At 35.0% G+C, this 18088-nt stretch overlaps 1 protein-coding gene across 3 annotated transcripts; it reads right to left on the bottom strand.

Annotated features, from left to right (window-relative positions):
• Positions 1-1701: 1701 nt before the first annotated feature.
• On the bottom strand, positions 1702-9591 carry LOC110642543 (uncharacterized). 3 transcript variants are annotated; one of them, XM_021794635.2, is made up of 10 exons: positions 9201-9591; positions 8883-8998; positions 7365-7506; positions 6983-7264; positions 6752-6899; positions 4548-5516; positions 4211-4449; positions 4051-4124; positions 3559-3667; positions 1702-2053 (listed from the first exon to the last, which is right to left on the bottom strand). In XM_021794635.2, exons 2-10 carry the CDS (start codon positions 8936-8938, stop codon positions 2021-2023), a joined length of 2052 nt encoding a protein of 683 aa, XP_021650327.2. In that variant the 5' UTR covers positions 8939-8998; positions 9201-9591; the 3' UTR covers positions 1702-2020. The 3 variants fall into 3 exon arrangements, with proteins under 3 accessions (XP_021650327.2, XP_021650326.2, XP_058005998.1); XM_021794634.2 differs by having other exon boundaries at positions 9120-9591; XM_058150015.1 differs by lacking the exons at positions 8883-8998; positions 9201-9591 and having other exon boundaries at positions 7365-8852.
• Between the last annotated feature and the right edge of the window lie 8497 nt (positions 9592-18088).

The following is an 18088-nucleotide window of genomic DNA, read 5'->3' on the forward strand; positions in this document are numbered from 1 at the left end:
AAATCATCCATATATTTTATAAATTATTCTTAAGTATTATAAATATTTATAAATAAGCCCTTATAATTTTGTAAAATTCTGTGTCATTATTATTTTAATAATAAATAAAATATTATATATTTATCAATTTTAATATTTTCATATATTATATTATATTTTTATATATAAAAAAATGAAAAAAATATGAATATGGATGCTAATTGTTTGAACTAAATTGTTTTCAATTTGAAAGTAGAGTTAAAAGCATTTTGGCATTTTTGCTAAATTTAATAAAGAATTAACTGTAATTTTAATGGTACGAGCTAACTTATAGGTTTATTAAAATTTTAAGGACTAAATTGTTTAGTTTTAAAACTACAGAGACTAATTTATAGGTTTAACCAAATCACAAGAACTAAATTATTTAAAATAGAGTTAAGAGCATTTTAATATTTTCATAAATAAACCCTTATAATTTTGTAAAATTCTATGTGTCATTATTATTTTAATAATATATAAATAATTATATATATTTATCAATTTATAATCTTTTCATATATTGTATTATATTTTTATATATAAAAAAAGAAGAAAAATATGAATATTAAAACAAATTGTCATGAAAATAAAACGTCAAGAATTAAATTATTTTCGGTTTGAAAATAGAGTTAAAAATATTTTTATATTTTTGCTAAATTTAATGGAGAATTAATAATAATTTTAATGGTAGGACTAACTTGTAGGTTTATTAAAATTTTAAGGACTAACTTATTTAGTTTAAAACTAAGACTAATTTGTAGATTTAATAAAATCTCAGGAATTAAATTGTTTAAAATAGAGTTAAAGAGATTTTGATATTTTTATAAATAAGCGCTTCTAATTTTATAAAATTCTGTGTCATTATTATTTTAATAATATATAAGTAATTATATATATATATATATATATATATATATATTTGTCAATTTATAATATTTTCATATATTGTATTATATTTTTATATATATAAAAAATAAATATGAATACAAATTGTTATTAAAATAAAATTTTACAAATTAAATTATTTTAGTTTGAAAATAAAGTTAAAAATATTTTAATATTTTACTAAATTTAATAGAGAATTAACCATAATTTTAATAGTGAGGACTAACTTATAAGTTTATTAAAATTTTAAGAACTAAATTACTTAATTTTAAAACTATAAAGATTAATTTATAAATTTAACCAAATTTTAGAGATTAAATCATTTAAAACAGAGTTAAAGAATTTTCATATTTTTACTAGAAGACTAAATTTTAAGTTTATCAAATTTAACGGTTAAATAACTTGATTTTAAAAATATAAAAATTAAATTATATAGATTGTTTAACTTTAAAAATTAAATCGTAGTTAAAAAAAAATATAAAAGTTCATAGATTAATTAGGCAATAATGCCAACAATTTTATGGATAAAATTGACATTTATGCGAAAAGATAAAATAAATCTTCTTTCATGTTTTTTCCTTAATATTTTTGTAGTGAAAAAACAAAATAAAACAAGCCTTTTTTTTTCTGATAATTTCATAGTGAAAAAGGGTTAAATAGGACTGATTTTGTCCCCATCCATATCATTACCAAACAAGCCCAGTCCAATGATATTAAAAGCAAATGACTCAGAGAGGATTGATACCACATCCAAAGACCATGTGGAGGAAGCAAAAGTACAAAATCAACACTCAAAGAAACATTGAAAGTCTCTCAACATTTTATGAAAATTTGGCTGTACATTTCTATTTACACGAGGAAACTTGACTACTTAGATACAGCAACATATAGAATTAGAGGCGCTGGGAAAGCAAATGAAAATAATACTTACATATACAAAGAACGAAAGAATGAAGTTCTCCCTATAGTAATCCTGTCACAAGTGCAACAAAAGATTCCATGTTTGGCTATTCCTCCATTTTTGCTTCAAAATAGGCTCTCTGCTTTGTTGTCAAAGGTATTTTATTTGAGACGGTATGGTCCTCCCGTTTTTTAGTATAAAAAGAATGATTGTATCTCAGCTAATGTGAATTTTACTATTTACCTCAGCCTGCAAAACCACAAGCAACACAATCAGCTCAGTCGAAAATTGCACACATTATGGCATTTGTCGGATGTTATTGAACTGAACCATATATATAAGGACTTGGGTGTCGTTATCCCAATCCCAAATAATCCCCATTGATACTCTTCCATTACATAATGTGTTTCTTTCCTATTCACAGAAGAGGTTAAGGGAAGAATTCTTTTATTTAACTATTGCATGCAAAATCTACAACTACAATGGCAGCCAACTTTTAGTCTTTTACAACCTTCCATTTTCTCGGATGTGCTTTCCTTCTTGACAGGTGCATTCCAAAATTAAAAATTATAGCCCTTGTGAAAAAAGAATACTCAACTAAGGCAACTCTTGCTTTACAGAAAGCATTTTCTGGATTGAAGGGAAAATAAATCCCTTGTTAAGGAGATTAAATCATTTAACAGACTACTAAATCCATTTTCAAGAGATTAAACATTTTACATACTATGTCAAAACTTATCAAAAAAAATTGGAAGAAAGCTCAAATTTTGTCCCTGAGCTTTTAGTCCACATCTAAATAAACCTATTTTTAAGTTCAAATAGACACATCTTTTGACAAAAAATAAAATAAAATAATAAATTTTCTAATTAATTTTTATATTTTTATATTATTAATAATAATTTTTAATAAAAATATATTAATATTTTATTATTAAAAATTAGAAAATTATTGTTTTAATTTTTTTGGGTCAAAAACTAGGTTTACTTGAACTTAAACTGAAAGTTGTAGATTAATTGGGAAAAAACTTTAAAATGGGCCTGTTTCAAATGTATCAAAAATTTAGAGGCAACAATGAGCTTTCTCCCCAAAAAAACGGAAATGAACCTTTAAAAGAATTTTTGCATAAGCAAATACCATTAGTCCATTGAATATCACTGGTCATCCTTGGCCATTACCAGCAAACGACTGCCAGGGGTAATAAAAACTTACATTTTTTATGCAAGTTTTTCTGATATTCAACAATAAAAAGAAAAATATAAATGCTCTTATCGAGTCCAAACATTTTCAGTCTTAATTTGTCCAATGTGCTCCAAACGCTAGAAGATAATTTTCAACCGACTTTGAGTATTGCATCCAAATAATAGAAAATAAATCATTTTCTCATATTTTTCTCATGAGAAAATATTTACCCTAGATAAATTATTTTTCCAGAAGAAAAACAGCCTAAAGGAAGAAGGATCCAATAGATTTTGTTAACAAAGGTTATGCTTCTCTCATCAGAATGTAATTTTCCTTTTTACTATATATTTTTTCTAATTTCTAAAATTCAACATTGTACTCCAAGGTCTAAAAAGCTCCCCTTAAACTTAGAGATCATGCTATAACACAAAAAAAAAAATGAACTACAGAAAAAAAATAAATAAATAAATTACATAAAAACTGTTTACTGCAACAATATATTTGTAAGTTCCATTTAGCGATGTATTCATGGAACCCATATATATTATCCAATATATTATGCATGTAAACTCACCAGACTTTGAGTCCGACGTGTTGGCCCATTATGTCTATAACCTGAGGGCTGTGATCTTTGGGCTCGACCAAATATTCTTTGGATGAAATCCTGTATGTGATTATAAATGCTGCATGCCAACACATCAGAAAATAGTGGTAAGAAAAGTTGAGTTATGTCGAGTTGTGCTCTTTAAAGTTGTAAAGCACAAAAGAAAAAGTTCCTATACAACACTTGTAATAGCAACAATACTCCTGCCATCAAATATTTGTATCTTTCTACAATATGCAAGCTACACACGTGGGCATAGATTGTACAATTTTAAAGGAACTAAATACTAAACACAACCTGTCTAGATATCAAAAGAGCCATAAAAGATCTTGTTTCATATTTGTTTTTAATTGTTTTTTGCTGAAACTCAGATATTTTTACACCCAATCGGAGGAAAAAGAATTGTGTACCTATAAAGTCTTAGTAAGCATAAACATGTTTGTAATTTGGTGCAAATATTACCTAAGGCGATGCCTATTACAGGCTGTAAAGAAGGCGACAAAACCATTCAATATACTCCTAAGAGCACGAAAAACCTGAAAACATTACAGTGACCAATAAGAACCATTGACTGAATAATTTGATACTATCATCATATGCAACTGCATAAATGTCTTCCAACCTGAGAAAAAAGATCATTCCAAAGTGACCGCCAAATGGAAACTTCATAAGTCCTCATTGTTGCCTCAGATGCTGAAGCAAGCTGGAATATGCCACTTACAGACCGCCAAATATCTCCAATCAATTCTGATATCCAAGCACAAATTAAGGCTATAAAACTGGCAATTGCAAGGACCATTCGAATTGGAGTATAAAGCACCTCCCAAAGGATCCAAAATATGGGATATAAAATTGTTGTTGCTGCAACACAAAAAGCAATAGAGTAAGAAATTCTTTTGGTCGTAGGGCAAAATAAAATCTTGCTTACAGAATTAATAATAAAACATTGGATTACCCACCGATGCTCCAGATCATTGAGACAATAAGCCATAAAGGCCACAGTGTAAGCTCTATTAAATCTATGACCATTTTGCAAAATGATCCACTCACAAACCAAACGATAGAACAAAAGCTCTCTACCACTTCCATAAGCACATTCCATATTGGTAGAAGGATGCCTAAAATCTCTGTAAGTGGTTCAACTAGAGGTTGTGTGAAAATGGAAAAGAAAGATCTAGTGGTACGAGTGACCATTAAAATCCATGTAACAGCCTTCTGAAAGTTATGCAGAAATAGCATTGTTCCTAAGTACTTGATCCTTGATACCATCTCCCACGTTTCTATCCAATCAAAAAGTGGTCCACACAAACGAGATGCAGTTGCCTTAAGAACTGGAACATTTTTGTATAAATCATAAAATCCTATAAGAACAGTGACAATTGAGATCAGCACATATAAAGCTCTAGCCAAAGGGCACATCCAGGGGCGATAAAGATGGCAAAACCCAGGATATGACTGAAGAAATAGAACCCACGATGGAAGTCCAGCCTCTAATAAAGTAAGTAACCGTAGGTCAGAGATTACTATATCCCTCAGTTTAAAAGGAAGATCAGGATCATTGAACTTAAACAAAATCAAAACATCTCGATACTGCTTAGGTTCAACAGTGTTTTCACAATCACTGGTATAGGTCTCTGAGTCATCCAACCAATCTTCAATTTCACCCTGTATTTCCTCAGAATAAAAATCAACTTCAACTCCAGTACTAATGGACTTGGTTACCCTTCTTCTCTTATACGGCCCTGTGGGAGGAGGAGTGTGTGGATCACTTGCTCTATCTTCCATGGTCCCATGATTTACACTAGAACTGCCACCCGGGCAGCATAAAGAAATATCCTCTCCTCCCAGACTATCATTGCAGATATTATCCTCATCATCAATAGAAATAATCCTTGAGAAATTTTCTTTAGCATCATAAAAGATCTCACCTGAAAAATTCCAAATAAAATGAAATATATTATAAAAGTTCATTTCATTTACTGTGAAATAAAATATGTAATTCCAGCATGAATCAAAGCAAGGCAATACAACACTAAAGGAAAACCACAAGCTGCCAGAATAAGCTAACAGGGATGGATTCCAAATATAACTAAATTACCATACCAATGACGGTTCACCATGATGGTTAGATGAAATCCCACTTCAACTAGCATTAAACTGTCTAATTATTAGCCTAATTGGGTTGTTATACATGAATACCAAGATGATGATGAAGACCATAACATAGAAATAATTTCATTTTGTTTGATTCTTAAACATGCATCATAAAGTTAAATGATTACAAGACCTTATGTTTGACGTGTTCACTCAACCACACGGATTATTAAAAACAAACACATCCATACATCTACACCACTAAGAGCTAAGATAATGGCCAATACCAATTTACACACTAATGAAAAATACTGTCTATTTAAATCCGCAGCCTTTAAAATTTGACAGGGTTTAGCAAAAAGCTAGAAAGATAGTAATCAAGGACCATTGTGTGTGTTTTTTATAGGCTCAGGGATGGTTTTGAAAAACATATTTTCAAAATTGATGGCTTTTCAGGCACCGCAACTCTCTGTTAGAATAAATTTATGTGAACTGTGAACTGCTTAACATCTCAGGCATACCAAACATTTTGTGCCCCCTTGCCTTTCAGGGCTACCAAGGGCTGGTAATGTGGCAAAAGTAAATTAAAATCTCATAATCTACAAGAGTAATGTGACAAAATGAAATACTGCCTCAGAGATGGGTACAATTACTGTGAATCAAAACCTATCAAAGGTTATGTTTCTACATTTGGCATCAACCTAGATAACGATTAATATATTACCAGATATGATGTAAAATTTCAATTATGAGCTCCAATTGAATGCGTCTAGTGGGTGAAGCATTGAAGCTTCTTGGGCAAAAGGGTAATTCCACAACAAAGAAACATAAACACACACATATGGGCATTAGGGCACTGATGCCAGCTAATGTGCACGTTGATCCACATGGGATCTGCTAATCAGTAAGTGAAGAACCAAAAACATATAGGTTTCCAACACATGTTTCTCATGAAACACAAATTTTGAAGGATTTTCATTAACATAACCATATCATTGTGGCCGGTCCAGAATTCATCAAAGATGGTTTTTTTCTTCCACTATACGAAATAATGAAAGCAAAAAATTACCTATTGCAGATTCTAGATACTCTTTCATGTGTAGCTGCTCAGAAAGTGTTCCTGAGAACCACAGAGATATACAACTTGCAGCTTGCTCTATGCTATCAAATTCCCATCTCCGCATAATCTTAGACTCAAGAGCCAGAGATGTGTCTGTCTGCAATTGACATGAAAACCATTCACCAAAATGATGTCCATGATAGATGCAAATAAAAGATGGGCATCTAAAAGGGGTAATACCTGAAGCTCATTCAAGTAGTTAATGCCTCGAACATTGGTCCATGAAACTTCAAACACAATAAAACCATAGAGGGTCCTGTGCAACTCATTGCTTAGAAACAAAGAATTCCGTAAGTTCTTCACAGGTACCAAACCTCTTTTCCGAGACAAAGTTGCTGCATCAATCAATGAGAACCATCTTTCAATCTTCTTTGATTTAGAAAGATTGGACTCGGAACAAACTGCCTTTCCCTCTTTTCTCCCCCTCTGAGCCTTAGTGTTTGCAAAAGGAGATAACCTGGACTGTAGATGAATAGCAAGAACAAAATTACTTTTTGATGATCATCAAGGAATTTGAAAAGGAACATTTTTCTCCCAAGAAATATAAAGTGTTCCTAACAACCTTGGTAACCATCAACTGCCACAAGTGAGCTGTCCGTGAACCAAAATCCCTCAACCATGGCCGATTATCCACCAGGATATATAATCTATTACTTTCAAGTGCCACAAAAAGGCTAAGATCTGAAAGATAAGACTGCAAGTCTCTGGAATCACACACAGCATAAAAGTAGAAAAATAAGAACACATAGTAAAAGGAACAAAGCAACCATCCTCCATCATTTAACACCACAAGATTCACTGCCATCTGATATATGCAGCAAAGCACTGAAACTAAATGTTATTTTCCCTTTTTTTTTTTAAAAAAAAAATAGTAGTCTTTCCAAATTAGTCAAACCCGAGATATGCCATCCTTCAAAATTACCAGACAATGACATTTTTTACATGTACCTAAAATTTTGCAATTTATGGGATTAGTATTAGAATTTGGAGCATAGTTAAGTAATTAAGCAAAATTGAAATTTATTTTTAAATCAAAGAAAACATGAGAGAATAAAAAAGCATAGAGATGAACAATCTAGTTTGAATGGGTATTCATCATGTCTTCTGCAATACAAATCATTTTCCACGAGCCAAAAAAGGGGAAAAATTCAATGTGCTAGAATCTCGTCTATCTTCTCGTATTCTTTTCTTAATGGTCAGCCTTCCAACAAAATCTCAATCGATATCATAAGCTTCATTTTTAATTTCATTAAGAATCTGCTATATCAAATTTTCATGAATGATTTCCAGACATCAAATTCATGAAACTAGGAAATTGAGCAATAAATGATAATAAGCCAAAGCAAGATCACAACAATTGCTGATAATGCAGGTTCTCCCTCAAAAACTTCAAAAAATTACATGGCAAAAAAAAAAAATTTGCAATTTTCATTGCCACTCGTTCTTCTGCAGTTATCATTTATCAACATATGATCATGATCGTTAATAGGTGTAAACCACAATATGACAAACAAAAGTCAATCTGTTCTACAGAAATCTGTACGTTTCTACTCAATGACTCATAAAAAATATATAACAGAGAGAGAGAGAGAGAGAGAGAGAGAGAGACCACAGGTGATAATCATGATTCATAAATTTTCGCCAAAATGAGAAAAAAACTTATTGACTTCTAATTTCATCTTTATTTGGGCAACGATTAGTGAAGAGTACTAATACCATGGTGATCAAAACCGACACCAGTCACACCCTTTTCTACCTACTGATTCACCTAAAGCTCACTGGCCCTTTTGAACTTACACGATCTATTTTATTCCAATTAAAAACACTTATTCACTTAATTTTCTATAAACAACATAAATACAAATAGTTAAACGTAAATTCAGATTTTTTTTTTCCTTTAAAAAAATAATGAGTAAAACCAATACAAATTCCAAAAAAGAATAATTAGTTAATGAAATTTCAAAAATAAAAGGCCCCCCTTGATGACTTTAAAAATAATTAAGCAACAAAATATAGAAGAATTCAACCTAAAGCTCAGATTCAAACAAAGAAACACTGCAAATAGGAAAAAGATACGCACCCAATTTGGAGACTTGTTAATGGAAAAACAAATTTGGTATTATTGCTTTTCCCCATGAAAATTACTGATTAAACCACGCTTGAACCTGAAATTACCTCCAAAATCACCGCAACACACTGCACAAAATCCCATAAACAAACAAAAAAAAAAAAAACCCAATTAGTCTGAGCTAAAAAAGCCAAAAAATAAAACAAAAAAAAAATTTACAACCAAATGTAAAAGAAAGATGAAAGGGACCTTGAGAAAGGGAATTCCATAAAAGTGGAAGAGAAGGAAGAGGAAGAAGAATAAGAAAAAGAAGGGAAAAGAAACAATCACCACCGAACTTCATATCAAGGGCAGGAGATGAAGAAGAGAAGAGACACGCACATCGAAACAAAAAGCGTAAAGCCGGGAAGGCAGGCAAAAAAAATTAAGAAGCAGCAACAACCAGCTTATGTATAAATTAAATGCAGGCACAGAAAGCAGAGCTATAAATGCGAAAAAGCGTGAAGATAAGGAAAAGATAATGATTAGAGAATATGGGAGTCGCTTCCTTGCTTGGCTTGAAAGGCGACACGTCTGCGCTATAGAACGAGAAGTCATCTACGCAGAGGAAGTTAGGAGGTGAAGATGAGGGTAGTTTGGTAAATATGTGATCTCGGGATCTGATTCTTCCCGCGTCATTATCATCGTTTCGTTTCTCTGCAACCAGAGAGAGAGAGAGAGAGAGAGAGAGAAGAGGGAGGGAGGGAGGGAGGGAGGGAGGAAGGAAACTGAGAAAAGCGAGATAGGCGCGTGGAGAAATTTTATGGTGTGATTAATGCGTATGTTAATTTTGCACGATATTTATCGGAAGATGAAGTCAAAGAGCTTATAACCCATTGACTCTCTTTGATTTTTCTTCTATAATAAATATGAATTTATGTATCTTTATTTTTATTATTTTTTAATTTTTTTATAAATTATATAATAAATTAAAATTAAAATAAATTTATAAAAATAATTGTTATTAAAGGTTAATAATATTAAATAAAAAATTATATATTTTCATAAATTTAAATGTTTCAATTAAGACACTTATTTGTCACGACCCAACCTATGGGCCGGACCAAGACTAGGACTCGCCACTTAAAGCCCGAGACCCGTAGTAGCCTTCTAACTGCTCATTAACCCAACTCTAAGACCCATTTGGGCCCAATATCAAGAAAACAAGCGGACAGAGTCCGCCATAAATGGACTTACCAACGGAGTTTCGACTCACCCGACTGTAAACACAATATATAGTCAATTGGGGAGCTCAGCTCACCCTCCACATACTCATCAACATAATAATAAATGGGAGCTCAGCTCCCTCATCCAATCCATCAAACAGACATAGAATATTAAGTTTACAGGTCCAACATGATAATAATATTACAGACCAAATTCAAATAATTACTGCTAACACATGCGGAAATTCTAGGAGTACATAAAATTACACAAATATCGATAAACAACCTGTGAAGTATAAAAGCAGGTTAACCCAGAATAAAATATCCTCCTGCGGCCTGTAAAAATTTTTGAACAGGAGTGAGCGTTCGACTCAGAGAGTAAAATATCAATTTTAACCATAATCTCTATAACTATCTGTAACTAATGCACCCTGTAGAGTGAAATGCAACATCAACATCATATTCACATCATAGCATCAAAAAGGTAATTTGGAGCACTCACGCACCCTGTAGCATCAATCATAATATATTGGGAGCTGATCCCCTATACAGCTCTCTTAAATCCAACCTGGTGCCAGCGAAGAACTCAAGCCGGACTTTCGCTTAATAAACCAAATCGAGGGTCCCAGCGAAAAACTCAAGCCGTGACTACCCCTCGAAGGAACGGGTCCCAGCGAAGAACTCAAGCCGTGACTACCGTCCTATCCATAGTCCACACCACATCACACGCACGCCAACGCACGCTGCTCGCTCCAAATTACCACAACAACACTCATGGCACATTATGATTATGAATGCAACATAAATCGTGCCTAGAGTTTAACTACATAAATATATGCATATAAGTGATGCATGGGCATCTTGAACATATAATAATATCGAAATTACAATTAAAATTAATATTTTACTCACAAACTTGACGACAAATTCTTGTGGCGGTGGGCGGAGGAAGAAGGTCATCGGCTCACCGACAATTACATTACATCTATTTAATAAATTTGACTCAATACAAACAAAGAAAAGATCAAACGCGTCCTAAGTCGTGCAGAAAATCGTGAATCTCCCTATACCTAGGACCTACCCAACTGCAAAAGGGCTAAAAACGCACTTCTATATTCACAATCCATATATCAACAGTTCAATCATATCACACAGCCCCTCATGGGCCCATCAAATCAATCATCCATCACAATACGCAAACTTTCAATTTAGTCCTTATTATTGTTCATTTTTGCAAAAACTGCCCAAACAAGCTCTAAAAATTATAAAACTTTGCCCCGCGGTCCTTAGCAATATTACTAAGCTATTGCAAAAAGAATCGTAATTTTCTAAGCTACCACGAATATTTTATGGATTTTTAATCCTATTCAAGCACTAGAAAATTACGAAAAAGCAAGGTTGGGTTTACCTTTGCGATTCCGACTTGAGAACGCTCGGGATGCCTGACAATGGTGGGGTAGCCAAAACCTAGATCCAATTCGGAGACTTTTCCGGTAGCTGGTCTGTCTGGCCGGAAATTCACAGATCCGGACAACTGTCGAATTTCCGCGAATTGAGGATACCTACACGAAGCCCAATAATAATATATATAAATCAGGGGTGTTACATTCTTCCCCCCTTACAGAAAATTCGTCCTCGAATTTTACACAAGGCAGAATAAAGCACATGATTATACATTGAACAGATAAGGGTACTTGCTACGCATGTCCCGTTCTAACTCCCAGGTGCACTCTTCCACTAATTGACTCCACAAAACCTTAACCATAGGGATCTGCTTTTGATCTTAGTCATCTCACTTGGTAGTCCACTATGGCTACAAAGTTGCTCCTCAAAGGTCAAGTTCTCTTTTAGCTCTATTACATCCTGCCGTAGTATATGGGGAGGATGCAGGGATGTACTTCCCGAGCATGGAGATGTGAAATACGGATGAACGTGAGAAAGGTTGGGTGGTAGTTCCAACCGTAGACAATCGCTCCAACTCTATCAGTAACCTCAAAAGGTCCAATATACCGAGGTGCAAACTTGCCCTTCTTTCCAAATATCACGACTCCCTTCATTGGAGAAACCTTCAGGAATACATAGTCGCCCACTGCAAACTCCACATCCCTCCGTCTGGGGTCTGCATAACTCTTACTCTTTGAAAGTTGCTTTCAATCGTTCCCTGATTAAAGGAACTATCTCTGAAGTGTACTGCACTAGGTCTACATCATGCACCTTCGCTTCCCCCATTTTCGTCCAACACAGAGGAGACCTACACTTTCTTCCATATAGTGCCTCATAGGGTGGCATCCCTATGCTGGAGTGATAACGGTTGTTGTAGGCAAACTCCACCAAAGCTAGTTGATCATCCCATCGACCTCCAAAATCCAAAACACTCATGCGAAGCATGTCTTCCAGTGTTTGGATTGTCCTTTCGGACTGTCCGTCTGTCTGAGGGTGGAAAGCCGTACTGAAGTTCAACTGTGTGCCAAGTGCCTCCTGCAATTTTCTCCAAAACCGAGAAGTGAACTGGGGCCCTCTGTCAGATATTATGGAAGCCGAAACTCCATGCAATCTGACTATTTCTCGAATGTAGATCCCGGCGTACTGTGCCACAGAGTATGTAGTCTTTACAGGCAAGAAGTGAGCTGATTTGGTTAAACGGTCTACAATCACCCATATCGAATCATATCCTCGCGTGGTACGAGGCAACCCAGTCACAAAATCCATAGTGATCATTTCCCACTTCCATTCTGGGATAGGGAGCTCTTGCAACTTCCCTGACGGTCTCTGATGTTGAAACTTCACCTTCTGACAAGTCAAGCACTTGGACACAAAGTCTGCTATGTCTCTCTTCATGCCATTCCACCAGTAGCTATCTTTCACATCATGGTACATTTTGGTGGAACCTGGGTGGACATTGTACAGTTTATAGTGTGCCTCTCGCATGATTTCATCTCTGAGATTGTCCACATCGGGCACACATATCCTAGAACCTTGCACTAGGGCACCATCATTGGCAAATCCAAACTCAAGACCTTCACCTTGCTGTACTCTTTCTATGATCTTCATTAATTGTTGGTCTCTGTATTGGGAAACTCTAACTCTATCTCGCAAGTCTGGCCTCACTGAAAAATGAGCCAATAAGACCTCCTCATCTGAAAGATCTAGGATTAAACCTTGATCCATCAACTCATGTACTTCCTGAATCAACGGTCTCTTCTCTGATGAAATGTGCGCCAAACCGCGTAAGATTTTCTACTTAAAGCATCTGCTACTACATTGGCCTTCCCAGGGTGGTACTGGATGGTGCAATCATAGTCTTCCAGAAGCTCCATCCATCTCCTCTGTCTCAAGTTTAAATCCCTCTGTTGGAAGATGTACTTCAAACTCTTATGGTCGGTGTATATCTCTCACACTTCACCATACAGGTAGTGTCTCCAGATTTTTAGTGCAAAGACTACAGCCGCCATTTCCAAATCATGGGTGGGATAGTTCTGCTCATACCTCTTCAGCTACCTTGAAGCATAAGCCACTACTTTTCCATCCGCATCAAAACACACCCTAGGCCAACTCTGGAGGCGTCACAGTACACGGTGTATCCTTCATCGCTCATAGGTAGTGTTAACACCGGGGCAGTGGTTAGACACTCCTTATCCTCATCATTATAACTGACTCTATCGAGCTCTCTTCCTGTCCTTTGCATCTTATCCACTTCCCTTTTCCTATTTTTGGTATTGTTGGTATCTTTTCAACCTGCTGTACTTATTCCTTAATTTTAGTCCTATCTCATCCTTACACCTTTTCCTTCAAAGATGTCTATCCCATCATCAACTTTAACTTTCTTTTTATTTCTTAGTCTTATCTTGATTACTAGTTTCATTACTTTGAGAATTCTAACCCTATGATTTACTCCTACCAGCACATTCTTCACCTTATGTAACACTTATAATTACCCATAGAAAAAAAAATTTTTTTTTTTTTCTTGTATCCCCTTTTTTCCAACTTAACTATCAGAACATTATCATTCCCTATCAGCCTTAGTAGGAAATTGCTTATCCTGGATGAATATGAGCCCCATAAACTATAAGTTCCATCTGAACTAACACGGCTGTAGGAAATATGTGTCATGCCTTAATTCCAAACAAGATACTTCACGTGTTCATTCTCCTTAATATAATCATATATACTGCCCATAGCTTTCTAAACTTCAACCTCAAATTACCCATCAGCAACAATTTCATCTATTGAATCTCAACCATAAATAGTACTTCCTCCAGCTCATAGTTTAAAACAGTTGCAAGCCTTAGTATAGCTAACTCAATTTAACTCCTGTCATTACTCTGTTCGTCCTTTCATACTTAATACTAGGTATGCACTTCTTGTCATTCTCATATCAGAAATTATGTATGAATTGGTGCCTACCAAACTCTCAATTAACTAGGTCTCCTTGACTCAGTCTGCTTCCTTATATAATGCTCTAGAATCAAAAACGAGCTAAACTTGAAAAGAAAGAAAAATACTCTTATACTCAACTACGCTCGATTGTCCATATAATAATGTTTAACCTATGTTTCTTGGTCTTTCTCTTCAAATTTCATCATCTCCTAGCACAATTGTGCTCTACCTATAAGATGTCATCTGCATGAACTCTTTCTGAACCATTGTCCTTCTGACATAATATTTTATAATTTATTAACTTTACTTATACTCGACCAATGATTCATATCTATCATCGTTTATATTGTGCTCTTAACTTTTGTTGATTCCTGAAAGATTTCTCTCACTAATAAATTCTTCCAACACTAATTCTAATCTTATCTATGGTCATTAGTTTGATCCTTGAACTTTCTAGTGATTTATAACCACCCAGACTTGTCACTTCTCGTTCTACCCCTACTGTTGTCATGTCGTTATTGCTTTACTACAAAGTGATTCTGTTGATCACACTAAAAATGTTTGCCTGACATTCATAATGAACCTCTAACTACCTTGTCACTATCTCAAAAGTCTAACTTAAAGCCTCTGTGTCATTATCTATCATTCTTTTCCTCTCATCATACCTTTTTGATCCCTTAGATTAACTTTTATTAAACTTACTACTTACTAACTTCTTCTTCTCTGCCTAATTAGATAGTCCACAATATCATCGCACACCTTCTAGCTTTTACTCATTATTATTGTATTCCATACCTCCATCACTGTTCTTACTAATGTGGTCCCATTTTGGGTTTTCCATCCTTGTCATTCTCCTTGCCAAGAATAACACTTAGCCTACCCTATATCTTAACTTTGTTCCTTTTGTTACGCGCCCTTTAGGTTGTCCTTTCATTTATTTCCTTTTTCTTATCCAAAATAGAACTTAACTATTCTATCCCTGGTTCCATTCTTCTTCCTAACATGACAGCTGTACTTGCTGACTATATCTTTCAGAGTCTCTGTCGCGTTATCATATGTCTGTGCTACTCATAAGTGTTCATTTGACCAATCTAGCTAGTACTTCCATCGGCATTTAAATTATATTGCATCTGCAATCAATTGTTCAAACTTTCATTATGCACTTTCTCTTTTCAATGGCCTTCTGTGATTTATCTTCGCTAATTTATTACTCTTAACACTATTATAATTAGATTATACTATTGTTTTGAACAATATGAAGTTACAAAAGAACTCAGGAAATGACAATCATACCTTTATCGTATGATCTCTATTCTTATCCTTTAGCTTACATAATATCCTTACTACCTCGAGAACTGATTCTGCAGTAATTTTATTTATTTGTTGTTATCATTATCATTATTATTATTATTATTTTCTATATTTATTCAATTAGCCAAAACTTAAGATTCCGGGCACCCAAACCCGTCATCCAATTCAAAGGAATAACAACCATCGTGATCGATTATATATGATTCCTATAATGGAACTTGTATCCTCTCCAGATACCCGAGCCAACTACTCTCTACCACACTCTACGGTCCCATCCGGACACTATTCCATAAGTCATCATTATCATTAATAACCTTCGATCCATTACGAAAAGATAGGACTATATCCTAACTTGTGCAACAAAGGTACTACATCTACCACCTTGCCAGAACCATGTCAAGTTAATGACTCTTTTATCATATCATAGCTCTATAAATCATCAATTCATAGTTTCGACCTTCTCTAGGTAGTAGAGTTGTACTTTATTCCATACTGATACACACAAGGTATACTATTCTCACTCTATAAGTGTCACCTTTACTTTGCAACTAGTCCGAAACCTCTGGTCTGATGGCAACTCTTGATGTAACTCTAGCTCATGTCAGTAATCGAGTCACGACTCTAGTTATCACCCAACCGTGACCTTTCAATATTCTAACTCTAGACTCTTAGCCGGAGTTCCCAACTCCTCTGCAAATATAGAACTCGTTCGGCATAAGCTGTACCAAAGCGAAGCCATCTCAAACACCCTCATTATGGAGCACCACGGGGATGCACGCAGCTCTACACAATAATCTCATGTCGATCTTGTCTGCGACTTACAGAGCGGACATCGAGAACATTGTATAGTTACTACGATACGTCTGACGGACTAGGTCTCCTAATTTCTTATCTCTCCGAATCTTCTATTATCACAAACTTATTACATTGGGTCATCTACCGATGACCGATGAGTGGTATCCTCATCCTTATCTAGGGCAACTGTACTTTTAAGACTCACTTTTATGTACTCGTGTCTTACGAAATGGGCACACCATTTAAACCCATCTTGACAAAAATATAACATTTCTTGGAGTACGTATCCTCATGATAGATCTCACATGTCTACTAACTCTATTTCACATTTCTGTGTACTCCACGAAAATCAAGACACTAACTGAGGTAATCTTATATTTCCCGAGGTATAACGTAGAATCTAGAAACAAAGAATTACAGGAAAAGACGAAACAGAATCCTATACTCCGCATGTGACTCCTAGTAGACTCTTCCCAACACTTAGACAACTTTTCCCTAAGAATCTGGAGCCTAAGCTCTGATACCACATTTGTCACGACCCAACCTATGGGCCGGACCGGCACTAGGACCTGGGCCAGCTTAAAGCCCCCGAGGCCCGTAGTAAGCCTAACTGTTCATTAACCCAACTCTAAGACCCATTTGGGCCCAATATCAAGAAAACAAACGGACAGTCAGGCCATAAAATGGACTTACCAACGGGAGTTTTCGACTCACCCGACCTGTAAACACAATATATAGTCAATTGGGGAGCTCAGCTCACCCTCCACATACTCATCAACATAATAATAAATGGGAGCTCAGCTCCCTCATCCAATCCATCAAACAGACATAGAATATTAAGTTTACAGGTCCAACATGATAATAATATTACAGACCAAATTCAAATAATTACTGCTAACACATGCGGAAATTCTAGGAGTACATAAAATTACACAAATATCGATAAACAACCTGTGAAGTATAAAAGCAGGTTAACCCAGAATAAAATATCCTCCTGCGGCCTGTAAAAATTTTTGAACAGGAGTGAGCGTTCGACTCAGAGAGTAAAATATCAATTTTAACCATAATCTCTATAACTATCTGTAACTAATGCACCCTGTAGAGTGAAATGCAACATCAACATCATATTCACATCATAGCATCAAAAAGGTAATTTGGAGCACTCACGCACCCTGTAGCATCAATCATAATATATTGGGAGCTGATCCCCTATCTGACTCTCTTAAATCCAACTTTGGTGCCGTGAAGAACTCAAGCGGACTTTCGCTTAATAAACCAAATCGAGGGTCCCAGCGAAAAACTCAAGCCGTGACTACCCCTCGAAGGAACGGGTCCCAGCGAAGAACTCAAGCCGTGACTACCCCGTCCTATCCATAGTCCACACCACATCACACGCACGCCAACGCACGCACACTGCTCCAAATTACCACAACAACACTCATGGCACATTATGATTATGAATGCAACATAAATCGTGCCTAGAGTTTAACTACATAAATATATGCATATAAGTGATGCATGGGCATCCGA

Source organism: Hevea brasiliensis, chromosome 7 (genome assembly GCF_030052815.1).
Source record: "Hevea brasiliensis isolate MT/VB/25A 57/8 chromosome 7, ASM3005281v1, whole genome shotgun sequence".
Lineage (NCBI taxonomy): Eukaryota > Viridiplantae > Streptophyta > Magnoliopsida > Malpighiales > Euphorbiaceae > Hevea > Hevea brasiliensis.

Excerpts from the sequence above, each read along its gene's own strand:
- LOC110642543 (XM_058150015.1), bottom strand. The coding sequence starts at position 7,607 with ATGGCAGTGAATCTTGTGGTGTTAAATGATGGAGGATGGTTGCTTTGT. Across the intron at positions 6,900-6,982 it reads ACTACTTGAATGAGCTTCAG|ACAGACACATCTCTGGCTCT; the intron begins GTATTACCCCTT and ends TGTCAATTGCAG. Across the intron at positions 4,125-4,210 it reads GGAATGATCTTTTTTCTCAG|GTTTTTCGTGCTCTTAGGAG; the intron begins GTTGGAAGACAT and ends TAATGTTTTCAG.